Here is a 22,099-nt window from a genome sequence, read left to right as displayed (position 1 = left end):
CTTTATTGCCAACATTATATCACAATGTAGGAACGGACGCTTTATCTTATTCTTATGGCTAGTCGGTGATCCATTTGAAGAGTTTGTGGTGAGTCCTTATGCTTTAAAGATAAACCGAGTCATTCTTTCTTTTATTATCATTTCTAGACTATGTTGATGTTTTGAGACTATCCTATGTCATGTTATTACTTTCTTGAGGGTGATCTAGGAACATGTCCTAGTCTCCGCCTATGTAGTCATGTAGAGACATGTTAGGCATATGTGTAAGAAGTCTATGTTGTGTTGATTCTCTCTCTAGTTATGCTATATTCTTGGACTTTTATGAGTTTTCGCTTATTGTTTATGTTATATATTCTTATGATATGTTAAGAGGCTTGGTCGGGGTTTCTTTGGGAATTCTAATTGTCGTGTCACATCTAAGCCCCTAGTTTGGGTCGTGACTCCCGTTATCCTCATCTCTTTCCCTCTGCTCCAGTTTCAGCTTGAGGTATTAATTCTTTATATTTACTCTTTCAAATTATGCATCTCAGCTATTCTCATGTTTCCATATGCATGCATGTTTATGAAATTGATTTTTAAACTCATGTTACTCCATGGTTTTATGTATTTTGATATGTTTTGCATTTCATGTTGGTTGTTAGATCTATTTTCCTACTATATTCATGTTATCTTGAGTCTCATTCGAGGAAGAATGTTCCCAAAGGGGAGATATTGTAACTCTTCAAAAGTCAGAAAATGTGATTGGAAGAAAAAGTTCCAAAAATCTTTATTGGTGCCAGTTCAGATGGACCTACCTACGGACCATCTAAGGACCTATAGCTCATAGGAGGATGTCGTACATGAGGTCCTAAAGTTCAATAAATTTTCAAAGTCTCAAATATTTTTGGACGAGACCACAAGACGGACCGTAGAAAGTGATACAGACTATGAAAGAGCTTGTAGGTAGAGATTTAGAGGCACTATGTTTCTAAATGATCAGGACGAAGGGTTCCTACAGGCCATAAGAAAAGTTACGGGCTGTAGGTGGTCTCGTAGTTAGAGAATCAGAGAGTTGGATTTTGGGGTTTGTAAGACAAATGAGGTCTACGAATTGTAGACCCCCCTACGACCCTTAGGATAGAGTCGTAGAGTGAAATTCAGAAGCCTGAATGTTTACTCTGATTCCACAAACTTTTTTGACGACCAATAAATGACCTATCTATAGGTAGGGTCCATAGGGCCACATCGACAAGTTTTACCCAGGGTTGTTTTGGAGAATTCTCATTCTTTTAACACTTAAGCTACGTTATTTGGACTATTCCCCAACACCTATAACTACTCAATTCCTTCAAATTTCCTCCATTCTCTCTCATTCACCTAAAATTCTCTAAGGCTGTCAAGGATTTCTCTCCCAAGGTTTTCTTCTCCATCAAGCTAGGGTTTCAAGAACTCAAGTCTACTTTTTTATTTTATAGCTAAGGATCATCAAGGTTTGTGGGAACTTCATCCATGGATCCCATTTGATCAATGGAGCCCCAGAACATCTTAAAATTCTCTTTATAATTTCTTCCTAAACCCTAGGTTTGGATGATCTTGCATTGGGTTCAATTAATTATGGTTTATTTCACTCCTACTGATCTTTCATATTTTTGATGAATTTCTCGTGAACCCATTCATTATGCCTATTTTATGATTATAAACTATGTTTGAGAATTATACACACATCATGAATTTATGAACCATGATTTTAAGGATGCTTTTAGATAAAGTATCAATGTGAATTTTATGAAATCAGGGTTGCTTCGAAAGGAAATATCCTTATCATGAAGGATTTTGATGATTTTCTTTGAACACGCTTATCATGATTTTTGATGCATGCTATGATATCATAAATTTGTTAAAGGAGCTATTTTTATGATTTTTAAGTATTTATGATGAATTTGGTCTTATAAGCTCATTACTATTTTTGAAGACTATGTTATGTTTATGACTATTTTTGTTGAGAATTTACCTAGCAACGAGTGAATATTGGAATGTAGGCTCTCCCATTAGTAGAGGTTGGGTCTCTAGTAGCAACCCCCTTGTCCCATAACTATGTGCTCCTATAGGACTTAGTCTTAATTGACGCTAGTTAGTGTATCCACAATAGCTTATGTTAATGGTCCTTACCTTGACAAGTAGGACAATCTCTTTTTAGTGTGGGAGGTATGAAATCAGACTCCATGTTATAGCTTCTATGATTTATGTCGGTTAACGGTATCTCTCAGATACGTTATATTAATCTTATGATTTTCTTATGAATATTGCATTGACCATGTTTTATTTTTCTAATGATGTTTTAAACGATTATGTCATGTTTTATCTTGTTCATTGCATTATCATATTTTATGTAATGCATTGCACATTCTCCATACTCAGTACATTCTATAGTACTGACCGAATACTTTTTTTGCCTATATTGTTTTATAATATAGGTCACGATGCTCCCCATTCGGTTCGCGGTTAGTATTGGATCCTATCTACGTAGCCCTGTTTTGGTGAGTCCTCATGCTTCGAAGGCACAACCATGTTATGAGTTCTTTTATGCCTTTTCTTTTCAGACTTATTTCAGTTTCAGATTATTTTGGTGAGCTAGGCCTTGTCCTATGCCCCATCTATGCGAGTAGAGGCTATGTCAGACTTAGTATATTCTTACGCATTGTCAGATGTTATACTCATATTTTTCCCTTATGTTGAGATTGTTATTTTGGAGATTTGTCTTCCGCATTTCATTTCTTTCGATTATCTTGTTATTTAAATCATACTTATGCTAAGAGGCTTGTTTAGAGTCTTTCGAGATCCTATTCGCCGTGTTACGTCTAGGGTGTAGCTTGGGTGTGACATCCTCCTCCTCCTTCTTCTCTTCTTCTCTTTACTGCTTTCAGTCTTCCTTCCTTCTTCTTCCATGATCAATCAACCATTAATATTTCAAAGCTTGATTTAAAAATTTGACGTACCGCAAATATAAATCGTTTTAGGGAATTATATATCAGAACATTTGAAACATCGAGAGAATTTCATATCTAAAAATTTGGACTGCTTAGAGGAGATTTTGAGTTGTCAGAATTGAATAGTAAGTGTATACTTCATGTATAATCAATATATATTTTATGTATAGTTAAACTATATTCAATTTTTTGATTATATCATCATGTATAATCAGTATTTCATGATTTTTTTGGGTTTAGATGATTACGGAATAGTACTTTATTTTTTGGAAAAATATTAAATGTTGGTTGGAATAAAATAAACCAAACTGGAAACAAAAATTTAGGCCACGCTCGCTTCATTCCGAGGGAACTGAAACAGCCACAGAAAGAGTCGCGTGTCAAGCAAAGCGCGTGGTTTGTGATAGTACTTCCAACTAGAAGCGAAAAAGAGATAGAGGCCAAGCCCTTCCACACATGCACTGTTTACGCTCGCACACAAACACACGCTCTCTCTCTCACTACTTGCAGTGTCCATCTATTTGAGAAAGAAGGAGGAAACCCATTTTGTTGAATTGCATTTACAATACACTCTAAATTGCTGTTCAAGTATGTTCTTTTCATCTCCATTCTACTTTCTCAATTATTGTTGTCTGTCTAGAAATATTTGACATCTTTTCCTTCTTGAGATTTATAACTTTGATGAATAGCTTATAGTATATTACTACCTAACATTTTAATATGAAGAGAATTGCAGTTTATACTAGTAAAATATTCATGTAGTTTTGCACTTCAATTTAACCATATAAACTACTCCTTTCTCATTCTTACTCTCAATACCCAACAAATTTGATTCGAGGGAACAGTAGAAACATAGACACACAAATTTCTTCTTCTTTCAATCTTCCAATTATGCTTATTTGTAATCTCCATGTATAATTTATACCAATGGTGACTGGTTCCTCCCAATTTTATGTTTTTTATCAATGCAATTCTGGGTTTCTTTTCTTTTACTTTTGGAGAGGTTGAATTTTTGTATACTTGAATGTTTGACAGTGCTTTTCTCTATTTTTCAGATTCAACTTTACTACTGTCATTGACAAGGTGCTGCTAATTTTTGCGGAAGTTAGGAATAGGGGCTTCTGAAAATTTTGGTCGGTTATTTGAAGGTAAAAAGTTGGTGATGAATTATTTGGTAGTTTTGGGGTGTGGGTTTGTCTCAGTTTGCTGTTTATAGTTATGGGTTGTGTTTATTCAAGAGCTTGCATTGGGGAGATTTGTGCACCAAGGAATGCGGATGTTAAAGAACCTGAAAATGTGAAAGCTGCTGAAATTGCTGTATTTTCACCTGCCTCATCAGATGGGGAAGATGGAGAAATTAGAGATCAAATTAATCAGTTAAGTCTATCTAGGGACAATGACATTGGTATAACCAGACTGTCAAGAGTCTCTGCACAATTTTTACCACCTGATGGTTCACGGGTTGTAAAAGTTCCATCAGGGAATTATGAACTACGATGTTCATTTCTATCTCAAAGAGGATACTATCCTGATGCCCTTGAAAAGGCTAATCAAGATAGTTTTTGCATTCACACTCCATTTGGAACAAGTCCAGATGATCATTTCTTTGGTGTTTTTGATGGCCATGGAGAGTATGGAGCTCAATGCTCCCAGTTTGCAAAAAATAAAATATGTGAAAATTTGCTTAGGAACAGTAAATTTCATTTAGATGCTGTGGAGGCATGTCATGCGGCATTCTTGATGACCAACTCGCAGTTGCACGCTGATGCTATGGATGATAGCATGAGCGGAACAACTGCAATTACTATACTCGTACGAGGTACGACACTTTATGTTGCTAATAGCGGTGATTCAAGAGCTGTTATAGCCGAGAGACGGGGTAACGAAGTCGTGGCTGTTGACCTTTCAATCGACCAAACACCATTTAGGCCTGATGAGATTGAGCGGGTTAAGCTCTGTGGAGCAAGAGTTCTTACACTGGATCAGATTGAAGGATTGAAGAATCCGGATGTGCAATGTTGGGACACTGAAGAAGGTGATGATGGTGATCCTCCTAGGTTGTGGGTGCAAAATGGGATGTATCCTGGTACGGCTTTTACAAGAAGTATAGGTGATTCTGTTGCTGAGACAATTGGTGTTGTTGCAAATCCTGAAATTGTTGTTTTGGAGCTCACCTCAGATCATCCTTTCTTTGTGATTGCCAGTGATGGGGTATTTGAGTTTCTTTCCAGCCAAACTGTGGTGGACATGGTAATAAATTCTTCTCTCTCTTTCTACTTCCTATATCTGTAGGTATTTATTCAACAAGTGGACTTAAAATTATTCTGTTATTTAGTACTGGTAAATAAAGTGCTATGGACTTTTGAGGACTTTGTCTATTTGCTTGACATGTGTGATTATTTGGTCATTTCTGAATTACTGTTAAGGAAATGTGCAGACTGTTGGAAATTAGTTAGAAGCTGCCATAAGACCATTGACCAGTTTTTACACCCATAATATGGGAAGAAATAACTCTGTGCGAAACTATATTTTATGGACTGACCACAAAAGGATTGTCATCTAAACCTTCAGTACAGATCAATTCCCCAACCTATTTTGGAACAGTACAGGGCAAAACTATCTTTTGACAAAAGGAAATATCTGACGAAAACAAATAGCTTACCATAAAGTACTCTTATGTTTTCCTTATAATGGAATATCTTTTCTTTTTGGAGCATTTGAAATTTGATGAGATCTATACGTTATTCACAATTGTGCACCTGACTCCACAATTACTGCAATGATTGTCTTTTACATCCAATACAATCTCTTAGTTGTGTGCGTATTTCAACTCTACATAAGATCAGTGTTGGGGCGAATTAATTGAGCCCTGTTGATTAGTTTAGGATGCCAGTGGGAAACAAAATTATAGAGCGATTTTGAGACTACACATGTTTTAATAGATTTTCAATCCAGAAGAATAAAAGCAGTGACTCATTCTCACTTTTGGGTAACATCCTCTTGAACTGCTTTCCCGAAGATAGAGAAAAGAAAATGTAGCTCTGGAAATTTCAGTACTTCCAGATCATTTCATGCCTTATATTGTAATTTCTTGACCCAATTGAGACGTAATTGATTGATTGAGTGATATTGTAGTTTTTTGTTGGTACAAATAAATAATACATGTCAAATTGATGTGATTTTTTGAGTTGACAAGAACCAATCGACCAGGATTAAGTTCTTCAAGAGAAACTAATGCATAGATTGTCTGATTTCAAGAACAACAAAGGATGTAGAACTCAAAATCAAGTGATTCCAGAACGAGGAGAAAGATGAGATTCTAAACTAACAAATAATTACTTGTTCAAAACAAGCAAAGAATGACTGCAAAACAAGTTCCGAATGTTGAATGTTAAGATGGATGAAATTGTATAAGAGATGGGAATTTCTTAAGAAAGGTGAAAGATTGATTGGAAACCAGCAATCACCACACCTTAGCCTAGAGGACGAACCACCGCCTAGATGTTTAAAGATTTGCAAATATCCACTACTTGAAGTATTCTGGCTTAAAGATAAAGAAATGAACATTCGAGAAATGAATTTCAAAGTTCTATCTCAGAAAATAGCAGCTCAACTTCAATATGAGCGTGTTTATTTGGTAGAGGCATTTGGTGAGACATTGGTTGGTGGTAGGCTAAACGTCACTATAGCAGTTAAACGTCAAATGCCAATATACATATATAACAATACCTCACTATAGATGTCACGACCCAACCCCGTAGGCCGTGATTGGGGTTCGACCTGGAGCCTCGTGTACATATAAATCAGCTGTAGGCTAGTCTAACTATGAACCATGTGATACAATACATGAGGACTCCAATGGGTCATAACATTTTCATATACATGTAGCCTCTTTCATTGGTCTCCTGAGGAGTTAACTAGTCATATTATGAAAGGGCGTGCCAGTCGACAAGGCTGCCATACAATATTAACATTTACAATACATCATGTAGACACAGCTGAACAGAACTTACGCATACAACCCACACACATGTCTACAGACCTCTAAGAATATCAACTGTATCATATGGCGGGACAGGGCCCACACCGTACTCCTGAATAAACGAACATATATACCAAAAGATCAGTACCAACTAGCTAGGCTCCGACACAATGGAGCTCTTCCCACAATCGCTGACCGGAAATCCTAAGCCGGCAGATCCCCACAACGCGTATCTGTACTTGCGGGCATGAAACGCAACCCCTTTTGAAAAGAGGGGGTCAGTACGACATATGTACTGAGTATGTAAAGCATAAAACATCATAAGGAGATTACAGCTGACATAGGGATGCAGGGGACAAGTATAACGATTAATAAATCACTGTACCTGCATCTTATAAAATGGAGTCATGTACATCATTGTCACATACCGTACTCGGCCCGTTGTGGGACTCAGTATTGCAAATGAATCACTATATTTTCATAAGCATGTCTATATACTGTATCCGACCCTTTAGTGAGGGACTTGGTGAAGAGAGTAGTGTACATTTATATCATACCCGGCCCATCATGGGACTCGGTGCCATCATCATATCATCATGTCATCATATCATATCATCATATATATCATACCGTACCCGGCCCTCTAGTGAGGGACTCGGTGAATCTGTCATATACCGTACCCGACCCTCTAGTAAGGGACTCGGTGAATAATCATATCTTCATACCATCGTATACATATATCATACCCGGCCCGGGACTCGGTGAAAATGTAGGGAAGCTGTGCACGATTAACATACCCAGCCCATTATGGGACTCGGTGGAAGATGTATATTAACAACATTCACGAGCAGAGTAGTGAGTAACCATATGCAAGTTAAACCATCATCTGAGACTCCATGAAATAGTCAAGTGAACCGTCACTTGAAGATCAGGGTAGTAATTGTCTTAAGTACCCTCTAAAGGTCATTAGGGATCATATCAAGTGGAGCCTCAGGCATCATAGACGTGCATCAAGATAATGGTACACAGCTTATGCAATCAGGGACATTTGTCATCATAGAGCCCTTAGGAATAGGAGCTTACACATCCAATTACTACTCAACATATAGAAGGCTCGAGGGTAGTAGTTCAACTACTTTAAGACCTTTAACATTCAGAAGTGAATAAGAGTCACGAGTTATACTCGGAGCTTATGAATGGAGTTACCCTCAAAGCTCATATCACATTTCACTTATATCTAAGACATGCCGAAAGAAAAGAAGGGATAGGCTTTACATACTTACTACTCTCTATCATATAGAAGACTTGAGAGGCAATAACTCAATTATTGTAAGAATTCTAACATCAAGAAGTGGATAAAAGTCATGAAGCATACTCGGACTTTAGAAATGGAATTATCCCCACATTTCATATACAAACCACTTATGGCTAAGACATGCCTTAGAAGAGAAGGATAGCTTTACATACCTCTTGTGGATCAACCATAACCAAGCTCGTCTTGTTACCTCTTCACCCTATTTAATACGAAAGTAATACTATTATGAATAGACTTCGACTTTCCATCTTGTAAATCTATAAGCAATTATCTATAGGAATCATTCCCTCGCTCACATTTCTCGACTAGTGTATTGACTCGTTAAGAAGTTAACGGAAATCGGGCAGCATCTCCCCTATAACTTGCCCTATCCAAACTTCCAATTTAACCTCCGATTGGTACAGCCACACCAACAACAATAACCGGCAGCCACATACAATTAAACCACTTCAACATTACGCAATACAAGTTCCGAACAGCTCGCCCAAAATCACGACACCAAAATACGGTTTTCAATCTTTATTTCGTAAAATCACAACCTTACGGAAAGGAGCACAACGGCTGCAACCAGCAGCACTTATACCCATATTTAACCACGTTTCCAGCCCTGCAACATATACAAACCACCTCCAAATACAACACCATACTAACGACAACACTAGCCAAACTTTAACCCGTTAGAATAGCTTCAAAACAGCCCCCTACATGGCTTCGACACCCTTCAACAGTAACAGGTACAATTTCATATTTCCAGTCCATATTTACACACCCACGACATGTTTAAACCCTTACTAAAACGTGTGAAGAGGGAATCAAACCGTACCTTAGCAACCGAGCTTCCGAAACTTGTCGAAAGTTGTAGGTTCACGTTGACCTCCTTGCTTCCCCAATAATTAGTTTACGCTATTAAACACCGTTACTTAATCGAAGAATACTTTAGGTAATTAATTCACGGATCAAAATTCGAGCCTTACCTTGCTGCTAGCTCTTGTCGTAGCTCTCTTCTCTTTTCTCTCCAAAATTCTTCAAGTGTGACGATGAGAAATGAAACCCACATAGCTAATCACCTTCCAATGGGTCGAAATTACCTTAGAGAATAATTTTTGGAGCAAACTTCTTGGCTCAAGCTTACTGCAGCCATTGGCCGTGGCCCTCTCTTCCTTTTCTCTTTAGGGTTCTAAGTTAGAAGGAGATAAGAAAGGAGACCCTACCTTGCCTTAGCCATGGCCGAACCTTGCCATGGCTTTGAACTCTCTTCTTCTTCTCTTTATTTCTCTCTAGGGTTTGTAAGTGGAAGATGAGAAAATGATAACTTATGAACAAGTTAGTCATCAATTCAAGCTTATATACACCCTTTTCAAGAGTGACACGTGTCAGCCCCTAAGGGTGACACATATCCAGCCCCTACACGTGTCCAACCCTAAGGGTGACACGTGTCCAACTCCTATAGGTCCGTCCCCTCCATGCTCCAACCTGCTGCTACCACGTGGCTTGGTAGGGCCCACTTTCTAAGTAGGTGCATCACCTACTTGTAGTAGGTGCATAACCTACTTACTTTTTTTTCCATAGGTTCGTAATCTCGTCTCACTTTAAGAACTTATGTAATCCTTGCTACTTAAGCTCGACATGTACTCAAGTAGCTTAATTATGCAAGACATCCAAGTCGGTAGCTTACGCAAGTAGGTCGATTACCACGACTCACTACTTGGCCTCCAACTCCTTTCCAATCCTTCCAAGCCTATTTCCAACCATCACTACTCACATAGAGCTAGCTTATGCAAAATTTGGGACGACCTCATCCTCCCTTCCTTAGGATTATTTGATCACGTCATGGATCACATGGTAGCTCTGGAGAAGCCAAATAGATGTTCCCATGTATCAAAAGTGCGGGGTATAACAATAGAAACCATGAAACTTTCAGGCAAATGCTGCCACTATAAAGAGATTTGACTGTAACTCTAGTGGCTTATGTCGTTTTGCATATAAGACCTCATCGATTCATATAAGAGGGGAAGTATGATATGGGGGTTGTGTCTTAGCGGCGAAGAAAGGATTTAGTCATTACATACCTCAATTCTTGATTAAGAACAACTTATGAAGGATCGACCTCCCTTTAATATGTTAATCTACAAGAATGATAGATAATAATCTAACATTAGTATCTAACCAAGAAACTTTGCCACATAAATACAAGATAACGACACTCTATGATCGGCAAGCTCGCAAAATTCTCAATTCATGACGTTTTTCATATTTAAGCTATCTCATTAACAATAATGGCTCAACCACCTCCTACAAGGCCATTCATCCTCCCTCCAACCTTGTAACAACCAATACATATATCAATCTCAATAATTCAATTTACCAAAAATGGCAAAACTCTGACTCGCAACTTCTGATCACCATCTCGTAAGTCTTGCCCATAAACTATTGTCAAAAGGCCACTAGAATAAATCCAGGTCAAAATACTTCAAATCACTGTGGGAAACTAATTAACCTTCAAGAACTCCACATATCTAAGGTATGTTTTCATGAGCTAGGATGAGAAAGATACTTGATTCCATGGAAGATAAACTTACTTGAAGATATGGATGAGGAGGTATTTAGGTCTGCTAGGGTTCATATCAAGGTGAAGAAGATGAAGAAACATGAATAAAAAGTCGATTTTTGGGATTTGATTATAGGCACCATGGATGTGCCACCTGTCCATTGCATGCACTTGGGCACTGCGCATGATTGTAGTAAAATGTGTATAACTTTTTGTACTGAGGTCGGATTGACGAACGGTTTGATACTTGGAAACTAGACTAGTAGACCTTTAATTTGATAGGTAACTCAACTCTTAACTCCTTATATCCCGGGAGATGTTTGAAGTTGGATCTTGTGCGAGCTCATTCGCAAACTTAACTCGTAGAAAAACTTCCAAACTCGACTTGTGTTCTCGAGTTCCCTTAGCCCTTAAATCACTTCCAATACACCGCCTATACTTGTGATCATGCCAGTGCAATATAGTTCTAGTTCATAACCTCTTTTGTTACTTAAAGCATTATTTCTAATTGTCGTTATCACACTTTAAAGTCTTGAATCATTTCAGAACTTTATCCTTTTTTCCAAAGTACTTCCACACTCATCCTAATTCTTTTAATTATGTTTTGACCTTAATATCCTTAGTTGGTCACCACACTTTTGTACATACGTCTGATGGGTTAAATCTTGTTTTGGAGATACGGTGTGTTACATTTTCCATGAGTTTTACCTTAGGGGCCATGCGCTCATATATATAACACACATAAATTTTTTACACACAAAAACTTTAGGGCCGTGTGATCAATACCTGATGCCATAAGCCTGCAGCTAGCGCACCAACGATACCATGCATCCCATGCAATAATTTATACAACTTTATTAAGTACTCCCACAGTTCCAATTTATATGGCTCACTTTCTTTTTTAGTCAGTCCCAAAAAGAATGACACTTCTAGTAACAATTTAACTTTGAAATGTCAATTCTATCCTTAATGAAATGATTTGTAGTCACACGAACATCTATGACTTATTTTAAGCCACAAGTTTCAAAAGTCTTTCTTTCTTTCTTAAACTCCGTATCAAATCAAACTATATCACATAAATTGGGACAAAGGTAGTAATAAAACATAATTTTAGCTCATCAATCTCATCATATATGAAATAAGTAATTGTTAAATATGGTATAATTGGATAATATTGATATGAGAATGTTAAGATATGGTATAATTAGATAGTGTAGATATGAGAATATTCCCTAATTCCTATAATTATGTAATATTTTATTAGTTTCTTTCCTTGTTTACATTATTTGTAACAACTATTTAATCCCATTAACATGAGGGAATAGTCAATCAATTCAATTCCCAATATCTCCTCTTCTTTTCCTAAATTTTCATGGTATCAGAGCCACCGGATTTTTTAGCCCTTTCTTTGAATGTTCATTTTTTTCAGTAACAAAAACTGAAATTAAAAAAAAAAGAGGGAGGGATTGAATAACTGTTTGCTGAATCTACCATATTAGAACACTGTTAAGTCTCACCTCTCTCTTTCTCCAGGTCATTTAAATTCTTTCTAAATTTCTTTCTTTCCTTTTCTCCTCTTATTCTGATTCAATTGATTCTCTTTGGTTTCTCTGAATCTTCGTATATTCGTCTAGAAGAAAAAAATATTTTTTCGTACATCTGGTTGTTTACTTCTTTCTTTCTCACATATCAATCTCCCAGATTTGTTAAAGACTTTTACTTCTTTGTTTCATTGGGACTTCTTTTTGTGACAAAAAAAAGGTTCAACCAAACTGATCATCAAATTGATAAGTCAATTCTTTCCTCTATAGCATCACTTGCAATTACTACAGTAAAGTTAGATGGTAATGGTATTACACCTCTTGGGCAACCTCTGTTGACTTGTGGTTTATAGGTCAAGGATTTGAAGATCACTTGCTCAAAAACAGTAGTAATATTCGATAGCTAATAGACCTGCATGGGTTAAAATAGATGCACAATTGTGTAGTCTTACTGTGGAATTCAGTTAATTTTAAGTTGTTAAATTTGCTTCAGTCTTCTAAGACTTGTTGTAAAGTGTGGAACAAAGCCAAACTTTGTATACAAATGATATACAACACATACAAAGTTGTGTCAGATATTGTTCATCTACAACAGAATCAACAAGACATGGCAAGTTATTTGGGTCAGGTAGGATCCTTAAAGGATAAATTATATTCTCTTATGCCTTCTACTGACAAATTGGATGATCAAGAGACACAGAGACGAGTTCTTTATGGTCTTTGCTTTGATTGGGTTGCGAGCAGGCCTAACCTCAGTTTGTGACCAAATCCTTTCTAGCCCATTTGTTCCTACTTTGGAAGAAGTATTTGCAAGATTACTACGCATCACATCTGGACCACCACATGTAAATTCCTATGATGCATCTATTATGGCTGTCCAAAAGTATTTGCAAGATTACTACGCATCACATTTGCACCACCACATGTAAATTCCTATGATGCATCTATTATGGTTGTCCAAACTAACAATTTTTAAGGTGGATACTGGAAAGGAAAATGGAGGAACAATAAACATTGCACTCATTGTAATAAGAGAGGACATTTAAGAGGGGAACATCAGTTATTCCGCTTACATTGCACTCATTGTAATAAAGGAAGGCATGTAATAAGGGACACCCTTCGGTAGAACTCTCATAACTTTGTCTAGAAAATTCAAAATGACGATACACTTAAGCCATTGGAAATTAGTCTTCTGGGACTATGATTTTTCTTCCAAAATCATGGCAAATTCATATATCATGAGATGTATTTAAAGTCATGTCTTGTTTCAATTGCTAAGACTTTCTTACCTCTTCCATTAACTCTTGTTCTTGAACTTCCTGATTAGCTCCAAAACACTTCCATTACATTCCAATCATCTACCAATCATACTTTCATCGTTATAACACATTATCAGTTATTTATTGTAGGGTCGAAGGTTGGTAGGGTAGAGTGTTGTCTTGCCTTGTGACTGTTTAGGCTTGTTAGTGCCTGTCGTAATACTAGTCGTACCCTTGTAGGTCTTGCCATTTTACATTCTTTTTTCATTGTTTTCTTCTTCCTTTACTTGAGTTTGATGTACTTGAGCCGAAGGTCTTTCGGAAACATCCTTCTACCTCTACAAGGTAGTGGTAAGGTTTGTGCACACTCTATCCTTCTCAGACCCCACTTAGTAGAATTTCACTGTGTATGTTGTTGTTGTAGCAGCTAACCACGTGTAAAGTGTGTTTAAACATGTTCGAAATTTTCTAGGGGCTACATATATTTGTTGTGTGTGTGAACACACACAAAGACACATATGTATACACACACATACATGTCTTCATATGTGTGACCCTTCAGGGTGGCCCAGTGGTTTGGGCTTGGGACTTTCGTATTGGAGGTCTCAAGTTCGAAATCCCTTGCCAGCGAAAGCAAGGGGTTTCCTTCTAGGTTGAGCTCATCGCACCGGGTTTGCCTAGTGCGGGTTACCTCTCCTATGTGGTTTGCAAGCTATTGCATATGAGCAGGTGTTTTACCCTATGCGCACCCAAAATGTAGCGGTTGCGGGTTTCCTTTGTCATAAAAAAAATGTCTTCATTTGTGTGTTTGTATATAAATTGGTAGTGCCCAAACTAGCTTTCGCACATCTGCTATCTCCCATCATCGAAGGTACCCGATAACTTTGTCCATAAAAAATTAGATAGATAAGAATTATTCACATTTTATTGCCTCGGCTGGGAGTCAAAACATGATTTGAATGTTGTTTTTCCCATTCTCGTCCAAGCAATTCCTTCTTGGGTCATGCAAAGAAATTGTTATTAACAATATTTACGACTTCTTTTTCATTCATATATAATGGATTTCCAATCAGCTCTATCTCTCTAGATCTGGAAGTAGTTTCTTGCATTTGTTAGTTCATCGTTCAGTTAGCAACGGCAATGATCAAAGGAGGTCCTAGTCTTGAAAATGTGGACTTCTTAGAGAGGAAAAGATGCAGTCTTTTTCTTTTTCCTGTTCAAAAAAAGGATGACATAATTAGTGTTGCTAAAAGGCTCATATTTTGAAGGTTACTTAATATTGTTGTCATGTCTCGCTCAAGGCACGTTTAAGCCTATATTTTTATGCAAAATTTGTGTGCAACACCTCGCTTAAGCAAAGCTTTACCGAGGTACTAAAGTGCACCTCTAAGTTCATGAACTCTGTCTTGAACATAGGAGAACTAAACGATAAATCTTTCACCTAATTGTAGTTTTTCATTGTTTTGTCCATATTATTGCTTGTTTGGGTTTGTAATTATTATTTTCTTGAACTGCACATATATATATTCTTTATCATTCCCTTCAGTTGCAACTTACTACATTGAAGTTCATGGTTTATTTGTGCTTTGGGCTTAAAGCTCCAGTAGACCTCAACACTTCTATTTTTCGCTTTTCTTCTTGGATTACATTGGTGCATAAGACCTAAATTTAGGTGCTGTGCAAAATGGGGGCTCGCTCAACCAACATTTCCATATAGGCACCAAGAGGCACCACTCATCACTACACTCTCTATCTTGAAGAGACATTAATAATCAATAAATATAGCTTGCGAATTGATATGTTAACTGTTAGGAGTCATTTGGTGTGAGGTTTAAGGTATAATAATCCAAGGGATAAAATGCAGGACTATTTATCCTGCGTTTGGTTGGAGGTATTAGGTAGTTCTGAAATTATTTATCCCACCAGTTATACCTTAGTGATGGGATAAGTTATCCCATATATATGGTGGAATATCTTATCTCGAGATAACTTATCCTGGGATAATTAATTTCGGAATAACTTGTTCCCAACCAATCGACCCTTTAAATATATGTTAGATATGTTTGTTGATTAAGACTAGAAAATTATACCATAAGAATATTGTCATTAGATTGGAACTAAAAGCTGCCCTAAGGTTTTGGATTAATGGTAAAGGTACAATGTTGTATGTGTGGTAGATACACCTCACTAGTTTGAATTCTGCTGGTGAACCATGACTAATATACAAGTGGAGAATGAAGATGAGGGCCAACTATCCGCCGAGTTTTGAAACTATAAATAATAGATTTCTCGATTATAAATAAAGTCAAATTAGAAGCTGCATCTTTTCATCTGAATAAAAACTTTAGAAGGTATTTAAACGTAATGACACAATTTTAATGTTAACTGTAGTTCTACAATTCCGTTCCTAAAAATTGTTGTTTGTTTATGTTAGAATAGGAATAGGTGTACACAATGCTACTTAGAATATGAATAGAAATAGGAATAGTTTATAGTATCCTATTTGAAAAAAGATTGGTTTATAGTGTCTATAAATAGGGTCTTTATGTAATATTGTTCTTACACAATTCAATAATATTTTTCTTCTATATTTCTCACATGGTATCAGAGCGTTGGTCAGAAACTTTAAGTCACTATGTGTCAATTATTTTTCCCGCGATGGGGCTGAATTTTGTCAGTTTTTTGTTCTATGGGTGTTGTGAGAAAACCAACATCATTATAAAGATCGGAAAGCTCAGGCGACCAAACCCCAGCCATAACCATCGGAAAACAACACCTCACGTGCTGTTCGAAGGTGAAATTTTCCGGCGAGATTTTGTTTACTCATTGGTGCGTGAGGCTTCTTCGATCAGTTATTTTTGAATTTTTTTCTCGATTGGGGTCGTCTAGTCATTCCGATCAAACCCTAGCAAGTTTTGTCCAGATCCAAGTCCTAAAATTAGGGTTCTAGCAATTTTTCAACCAGTTTCCGTTGAGTTTCCGGTGAAATCAGGGTTTCCAGACCAGATTTCGGAAGTTAGATCTGTCTTTCCGATTTTCGACGAATGAACTTTCTCCAAATGTTTTTTCCAAATTCCTATATATATTTATATATTTCATAATGTCTTTTGGGATTGATATTTTTGGCTCTAAAAATATAGAAAGTTCAAGCCCTATGATTACTTCGGAACAATTAATGGGAAGCTCAAACTATATAGCTTGGGCTTCCTCAGTTGAGCTGTGGTGTAAAGGTCCAGGCGTCCAAGATCACTTAACCAATAATGTTTGTAAGGTAGATGAAAAGGCCAAGGCTAGTGAGGAAGATGCAAAAGTCAAAGCACAATAGGTGAAGGTTGATGTTCAATTATGTAGTCTCCTATGGCGATCTATCGATTTCAAGTTAATGCCCTTGTTTCGCCCATCCCAGACGTGTTATTCAGTTTGGGAAAAGGCTCGTGCTTTATACACTAATGACATAGCTTGATTCTATGATGTGATATCTCGAATGACCAACTTAAAGGAACAAGATTCCGATATGTCTACTTACTTGGGACAGGTACAAGCAGTCATGGAGGAATTTGAAATGTTGATGCTAGTTACTACGAATGTGGAAAACAACAAGTGCACAGACAGACGTTGTTTCTAGTTCTTACACTTGCTGGACTTCCTACTGACCATGATTCAATGCGTGATCAGATTCTAGCTAGTCCTGTAGTTCCTACAATTGATGAGTTATTCTCTCATCTACTTCGTCTTGCCGGGCCTCCCAATCACAAAGTAACCTCATCACCCACCATTGACTTCTTTGCTCTTGCATCTCAAACCATAGAAAAACGAACATATCAATCTATGAAGAATCAGCGAGCAGGAGGGCGTTTTGGAAAACCTCGATCCAAGTGTAGTCATTGTCATAAACTTGGGCACACTCGTGACATATGTTATATTTTGCATGGTCCACCACCCAGTTATGATCCTATTGCTCTAAAGGAATATAATGAGTTCCTTTGAAATCGTGCTAGTGAGTAGACATCTCCACAAGTAGCATCTGTGGCTCAACCTAATCAATCATCCAATAATGCTCATATTGCTTATACAGAATATGATGAGTTCCTTAAGTATCGAGCAAATAAGCAAACATCACCACAAGTAGCTTCGATTTCACAACCTGATGTTTCTGTTGCTGGTAATTCTTTCACTTGTGTTTCACAATCTAGTACTCTTGGTTCATGGGTCATGGACTCAAGCGCTTCCGATCATATCTCTGGTAATAAATCACTTTTGTCTGATATTGTTTATTCACAATCTCTTCCGGCTATTACTTTAGCTAATGGAATCCAAACAAAACCAAAAGGGGTTGGCAAACCAAACCCTTATCTTCTGTTACTCTAGACTCTGTTCTTTATGTCCCTAGCTCTCCTTTGAATCTGGTATCCGTTAGTCGTTTGACACGTGCCTTACATTGTGGCATATTCTTTTTTGATGATTTTTTTCTCATGCAAGACTGCAGTACGGGATTGACGATTGGCACAAGGCATGAATCACAAGGCCTTTACTATCTTACATCTTCAAACTCCTTTACAACATGCTCCATTACAGATCCTTCAGACCTAATTCACAAACGTTTTGGATATTCGAGTCTATCCAAGCTGCAAAAGATGGTGCCTAGTTTGTCTAGTTTAGACTGTGAGTCATGTCACCAAACATCTTGTCCGTACACCCCTCAACAAAATGGTGTAGCAGAAAGGAAGAATAAGCATCTCATTGAGACCGTTCACACTCTTCTCATTGAATCTCATGTTTCGTTGCGCTTTTGGGGAGATGCAGTCCTTGCGTCTTGTTATTTAATTAATAGAATGCCCTTATCCTCTATTTGGAATCATGTTCCACATTCCATACTGTTTCCTCAGTCACGTCTTTACTCTATCCGCCCTCGTGTCTTTGGAAGCAGATGCTTTGTTCATAACTTAGCCCTAGGGAAAGATAATTTAACACCTCGTGCCCTCAAATGTGTCTTCCTTGGTTACTCCCGAGTTCATAAAGGGTATCGTTGTTATTCACCTGAACTTCATCGATACCTTATGTCCGCCGATGTCACATTCTTTGAGTCTTAACCTTACTATACATTTTCTGATCATCCTGATGTATTTGAGGTCTTACCCATACCTCATGTCTTATCTAACAACTTTTGAGGAATCTACGGTCTCTCCTACATCTCCAGTTGTAGTGCCACCACTCCTGACTTATCATTGTCGTCCGCGCCCAGTTGTAGTCCCAGATGATTCATGTCATGTGCCAGACCCTGCTCCTACTGCGGACTTGCCTCCTTATAGCCAACCGATTGTACTTCAAAAAGATATACCTTCCACTCGAAATGCTAACCCACATTATACTTTCTTGAGTTATCATCGTCTATCCTCACCACATTATGCCTTTGTATTATCTTTGTCTTCTATTTCCATTCCTAAGACTACAGGTGAAGCACTTTCTCATTCTGGATGGAGGCAGGCTATGATTGATGAGATGTTTGCTTTACATACAAATGGTACTTGGGAGCTTGTTTCCCTTCCTGCAGGTAAATCAACTATTGGTTTTATGCAGTCAAAATTGGCCCAGACGGTCAGGTGGATCGACAAAGGCTCGCCTTGTTGCCAAAGGGTATACTCAGATTTTTGGGCTAGATTATAGTGACACTTTCGCTCCCGTGGCTAAAATAGCATCTCTCCATCTTTTTCAATCTATGGCTGCTGTTTGTCATTGGCCTCTTCATCAGTTGGATATTAAGAATGCTTTTTTGCATGGTGATCTTGAGGAAGAAGTCTATACGGAGCAACCACCTGGTTTTGTTGCTCAGGGGGAGTCTAATACCCTTGTATATCTATTGCATAGGTCACTCTATGGTCTGAAACAGTCTCCTCGAGCCTGATTTGGGAAGTTTAGAACAGTAATTCAACAGTTTGGCCTGACTTGTAGTGGAGCTGGTCACTCAATCTTTTATTGGCATTCTGCACCAAATCGTTGTATTTATTTAGTTGTTTACGTTGATGATATCGTTATCACCGGCAAAGATCGAGATGGTATCACTAATTTGAAGCAACATCTCTTTCATCATTTACAGACTAAAGACCTCAGTAGACTAAAATATTTTGTAGGTATTGAAGTTGCTCGGTCTAGATCAGGTATTGTTATTTCTCAATGCAAGTATGCCTTAGACATTCTTGAGGAGACAGGAATGATGGGATGTAGACCCATTGACACTCCTATGGATCCGAATGTTAAACTCCTTCCGGGACTGGGGGAGCCACTCAGTAATCCTAAAAGGTATTGACGGTTGGTTGGAAAGTTGAATTATCTCCTAGTGACTCGACCTGACATCTCTTTTCTTGTGAGTTTTGAAAGTCAGTTTATGACTTTTCCTTGTGATAGTCATTGGGATGCAGCTATTCGTATTCTGCGATATATAAAGTTAGCTCCCAGTAAAGGACTATTCTTTGAGGATCACAGCCATGAACATATCACCGGATATACAGATGCTGATTGGGCAGGATCACTCTCTGATAGACGTTCTACTTTCGGGTATTGTGTTTTAGTAGGAGGTAATTTGGTGTCGTGGAAGAGTAAGAAACAGAGTGCGGTTGCTCGATCTAGTGTAGAAGCAGAATATCGAGCAATGGTTGTGGCAACTTGTGAGCTAGTTTGGATCAAACAGTTGCTGACAGAACTAAAATTTGGAGAAACCGATCATATGGAACTTGTGTGTGATAATCAAGCAGCCCTTCATATTGCATCAAATCCAGTGTTTCATGAGAAGACTAAACACATTGAGATTTATTGTCACTTTGTCAGAGAAAAGATACCCAGGAGATATTGTTATAAAGTTTGTGAAGTCAAATGATCAACTTGCAGATATCTTCACCAAGTCCCTCACTGGAATTCGAATTAATTATATTTGTAACAAGTTAGGTACATTTGATTTGTGTGCACCAACTTGAAGGGTAGTGTTAGAATAGGAATGTGTGTACACAATCCTACTTAGAATAGGAACAAAAATAGGAATAGTTTATAGTATCCTACTTGGAAAATGATTGGTTTATAGTGTCTATAAATAGGGTCTTTATGTAATCTTGTTCTTACACAATTCAATAATATTTTTCTCCTATATTTCTCACAGTTTATACTTTTTTCCCAGGCATTACTTTATATTTCTTCACTAAAGCTCGCGTTTTAGTTTTGCACTTAAAACGGCAGCAAAGCTGCTACTTTTATAGGCATTTCTCCTTCGACAACACTAGATGTAGTGTAATCATAATCATGTGGTCATTTTTGGTAGGAATAACATTTATTAGAAGGATATTTCTGCTAAAGTTGCAGAAGCGAAAATTTACCTTAATCTATGCAAAAGTCTGCAGAACAGGAGTTTCGTACTTAATTATGTAGATATCTCTATGTATTTCTTTACTTTCTTTTTGGAGTAAAGATGAAATAGAAGGAGCAGTTGATTTCATTAGCTCTCTACACAATTTGTGAGAGCTACGTTTGGTCTACTCAGTGATCTATATAAGCATACTATTACTGCTGATACATTTTTTTTAATAAAGTAAGTGGTATTAATAACAGCATCAAGAAGATACATATATATAAAACTTTACCTTTAACAAAAAGTAATACATAGCTGGGGATACTACTGCTTTGCTGTTACTAAAGGAATGATATAACTTTTATCTTAAGAGGTCCAGAAGCAGTTGTTTGTGCTACTCAAAAAAATTGAACTAACACAGTTCTGACAACAGTTTATTGATGTTTAAACCAAAAAACTGCTAAGATAATTTTCTTAAGAGAAAAAAGATCTTTTGGATCCCACAGGCTTTCCTTTGAGGTATCCTGTGTCTATATGTTTTTATAAGGTGGTGTATGGGCCAACTTGCCTGCACCTCGACTATACTGGGTAACTCTATCCACCAACGCTTGGGGTGATAGGAAGAAATCACCTAGAGATTTTTGCCTTTTGGGATTTGAATTAAAGACCTCATGGTTCCCTAGCCACTTCATTGGCCACTAGGCCTTACCGTGGGTACACGTGGTGTTTAACTGACAATTTTAGTTATATACTCGTAGGCTTGTTAATCATCATTTTTCGATATTGTTCTTTCTGTTGTATAACACCAGTTTGCTCTCATGTATGCTTTCTCTGTCTGTAATATTTCCATGTGCTCCACCTCAACAAGTCTCCTAAGATCAGTTGAGAATGCCTACATGATACAAGCACAGTGTTTTCTCTGTTTTTGCGTTTTTCCTGTTAATAATCCAAATTCTCTCAATGACCTTGTAGGTCGCGAAGTATAAGGATCCACGTGACGCTTGTGCTGCAATTGTTGCTGAGTCATACCGTCTTTGGCTACAGTATGAAACTCGTACAGATGATATTACTGTGATAGTTGTACAAGTAAATGGATTGACTAATGTAAGATATTTTCTTTCCTTTGATATTCTCTCTTTCGGAATCATTTGTACT

The 22,099-nt window shown here is 37.5% G+C and overlaps 1 protein-coding gene across 6 annotated transcripts in view; it reads left to right on the top strand.

Annotated features, from left to right (window-relative positions):
* Window positions 1-3,315: 3,315 nt before the first annotated feature.
* LOC129880485 (protein phosphatase 2C and cyclic nucleotide-binding/kinase domain-containing protein) overlaps window positions 3,316-22,099 on the top strand; it is a 40,942-nt gene continuing 22,158 nt past the window's right edge. For 2 of the 6 annotated variants that reach the window (XR_008765404.1, XM_055954538.1), the window contains exons 1-3: window positions 3,316-3,554; window positions 4,022-5,216; window positions 21,917-22,048. Coding sequence is in view for 5 of the 6 variants with exons in the window: in XM_055954538.1 (XP_055810513.1) it covers window positions 4,185-5,216; window positions 21,917-22,048 (1,164 nt within the window). In the remaining variant the exon portion in view is untranslated. The remainder of the gene's footprint in view (window positions 3,555-4,021; window positions 5,217-21,916; window positions 22,049-22,099) is intronic. The other 4 variants (XM_055954537.1, XM_055954535.1, XM_055954533.1 and 1 more) reach the window with 4 other exon arrangements.

The sequence above is a fragment of the Solanum dulcamara genome, chromosome 2, assembly GCF_947179165.1.
Source record: "Solanum dulcamara chromosome 2, daSolDulc1.2, whole genome shotgun sequence".
Classification (NCBI taxonomy): Eukaryota; Viridiplantae; Streptophyta; class Magnoliopsida; order Solanales; family Solanaceae; genus Solanum; species Solanum dulcamara.
The sequence above is the reverse complement of the archived record's forward strand: the minus strand, read 5'-3'. Positions and strand labels throughout refer to the sequence as shown.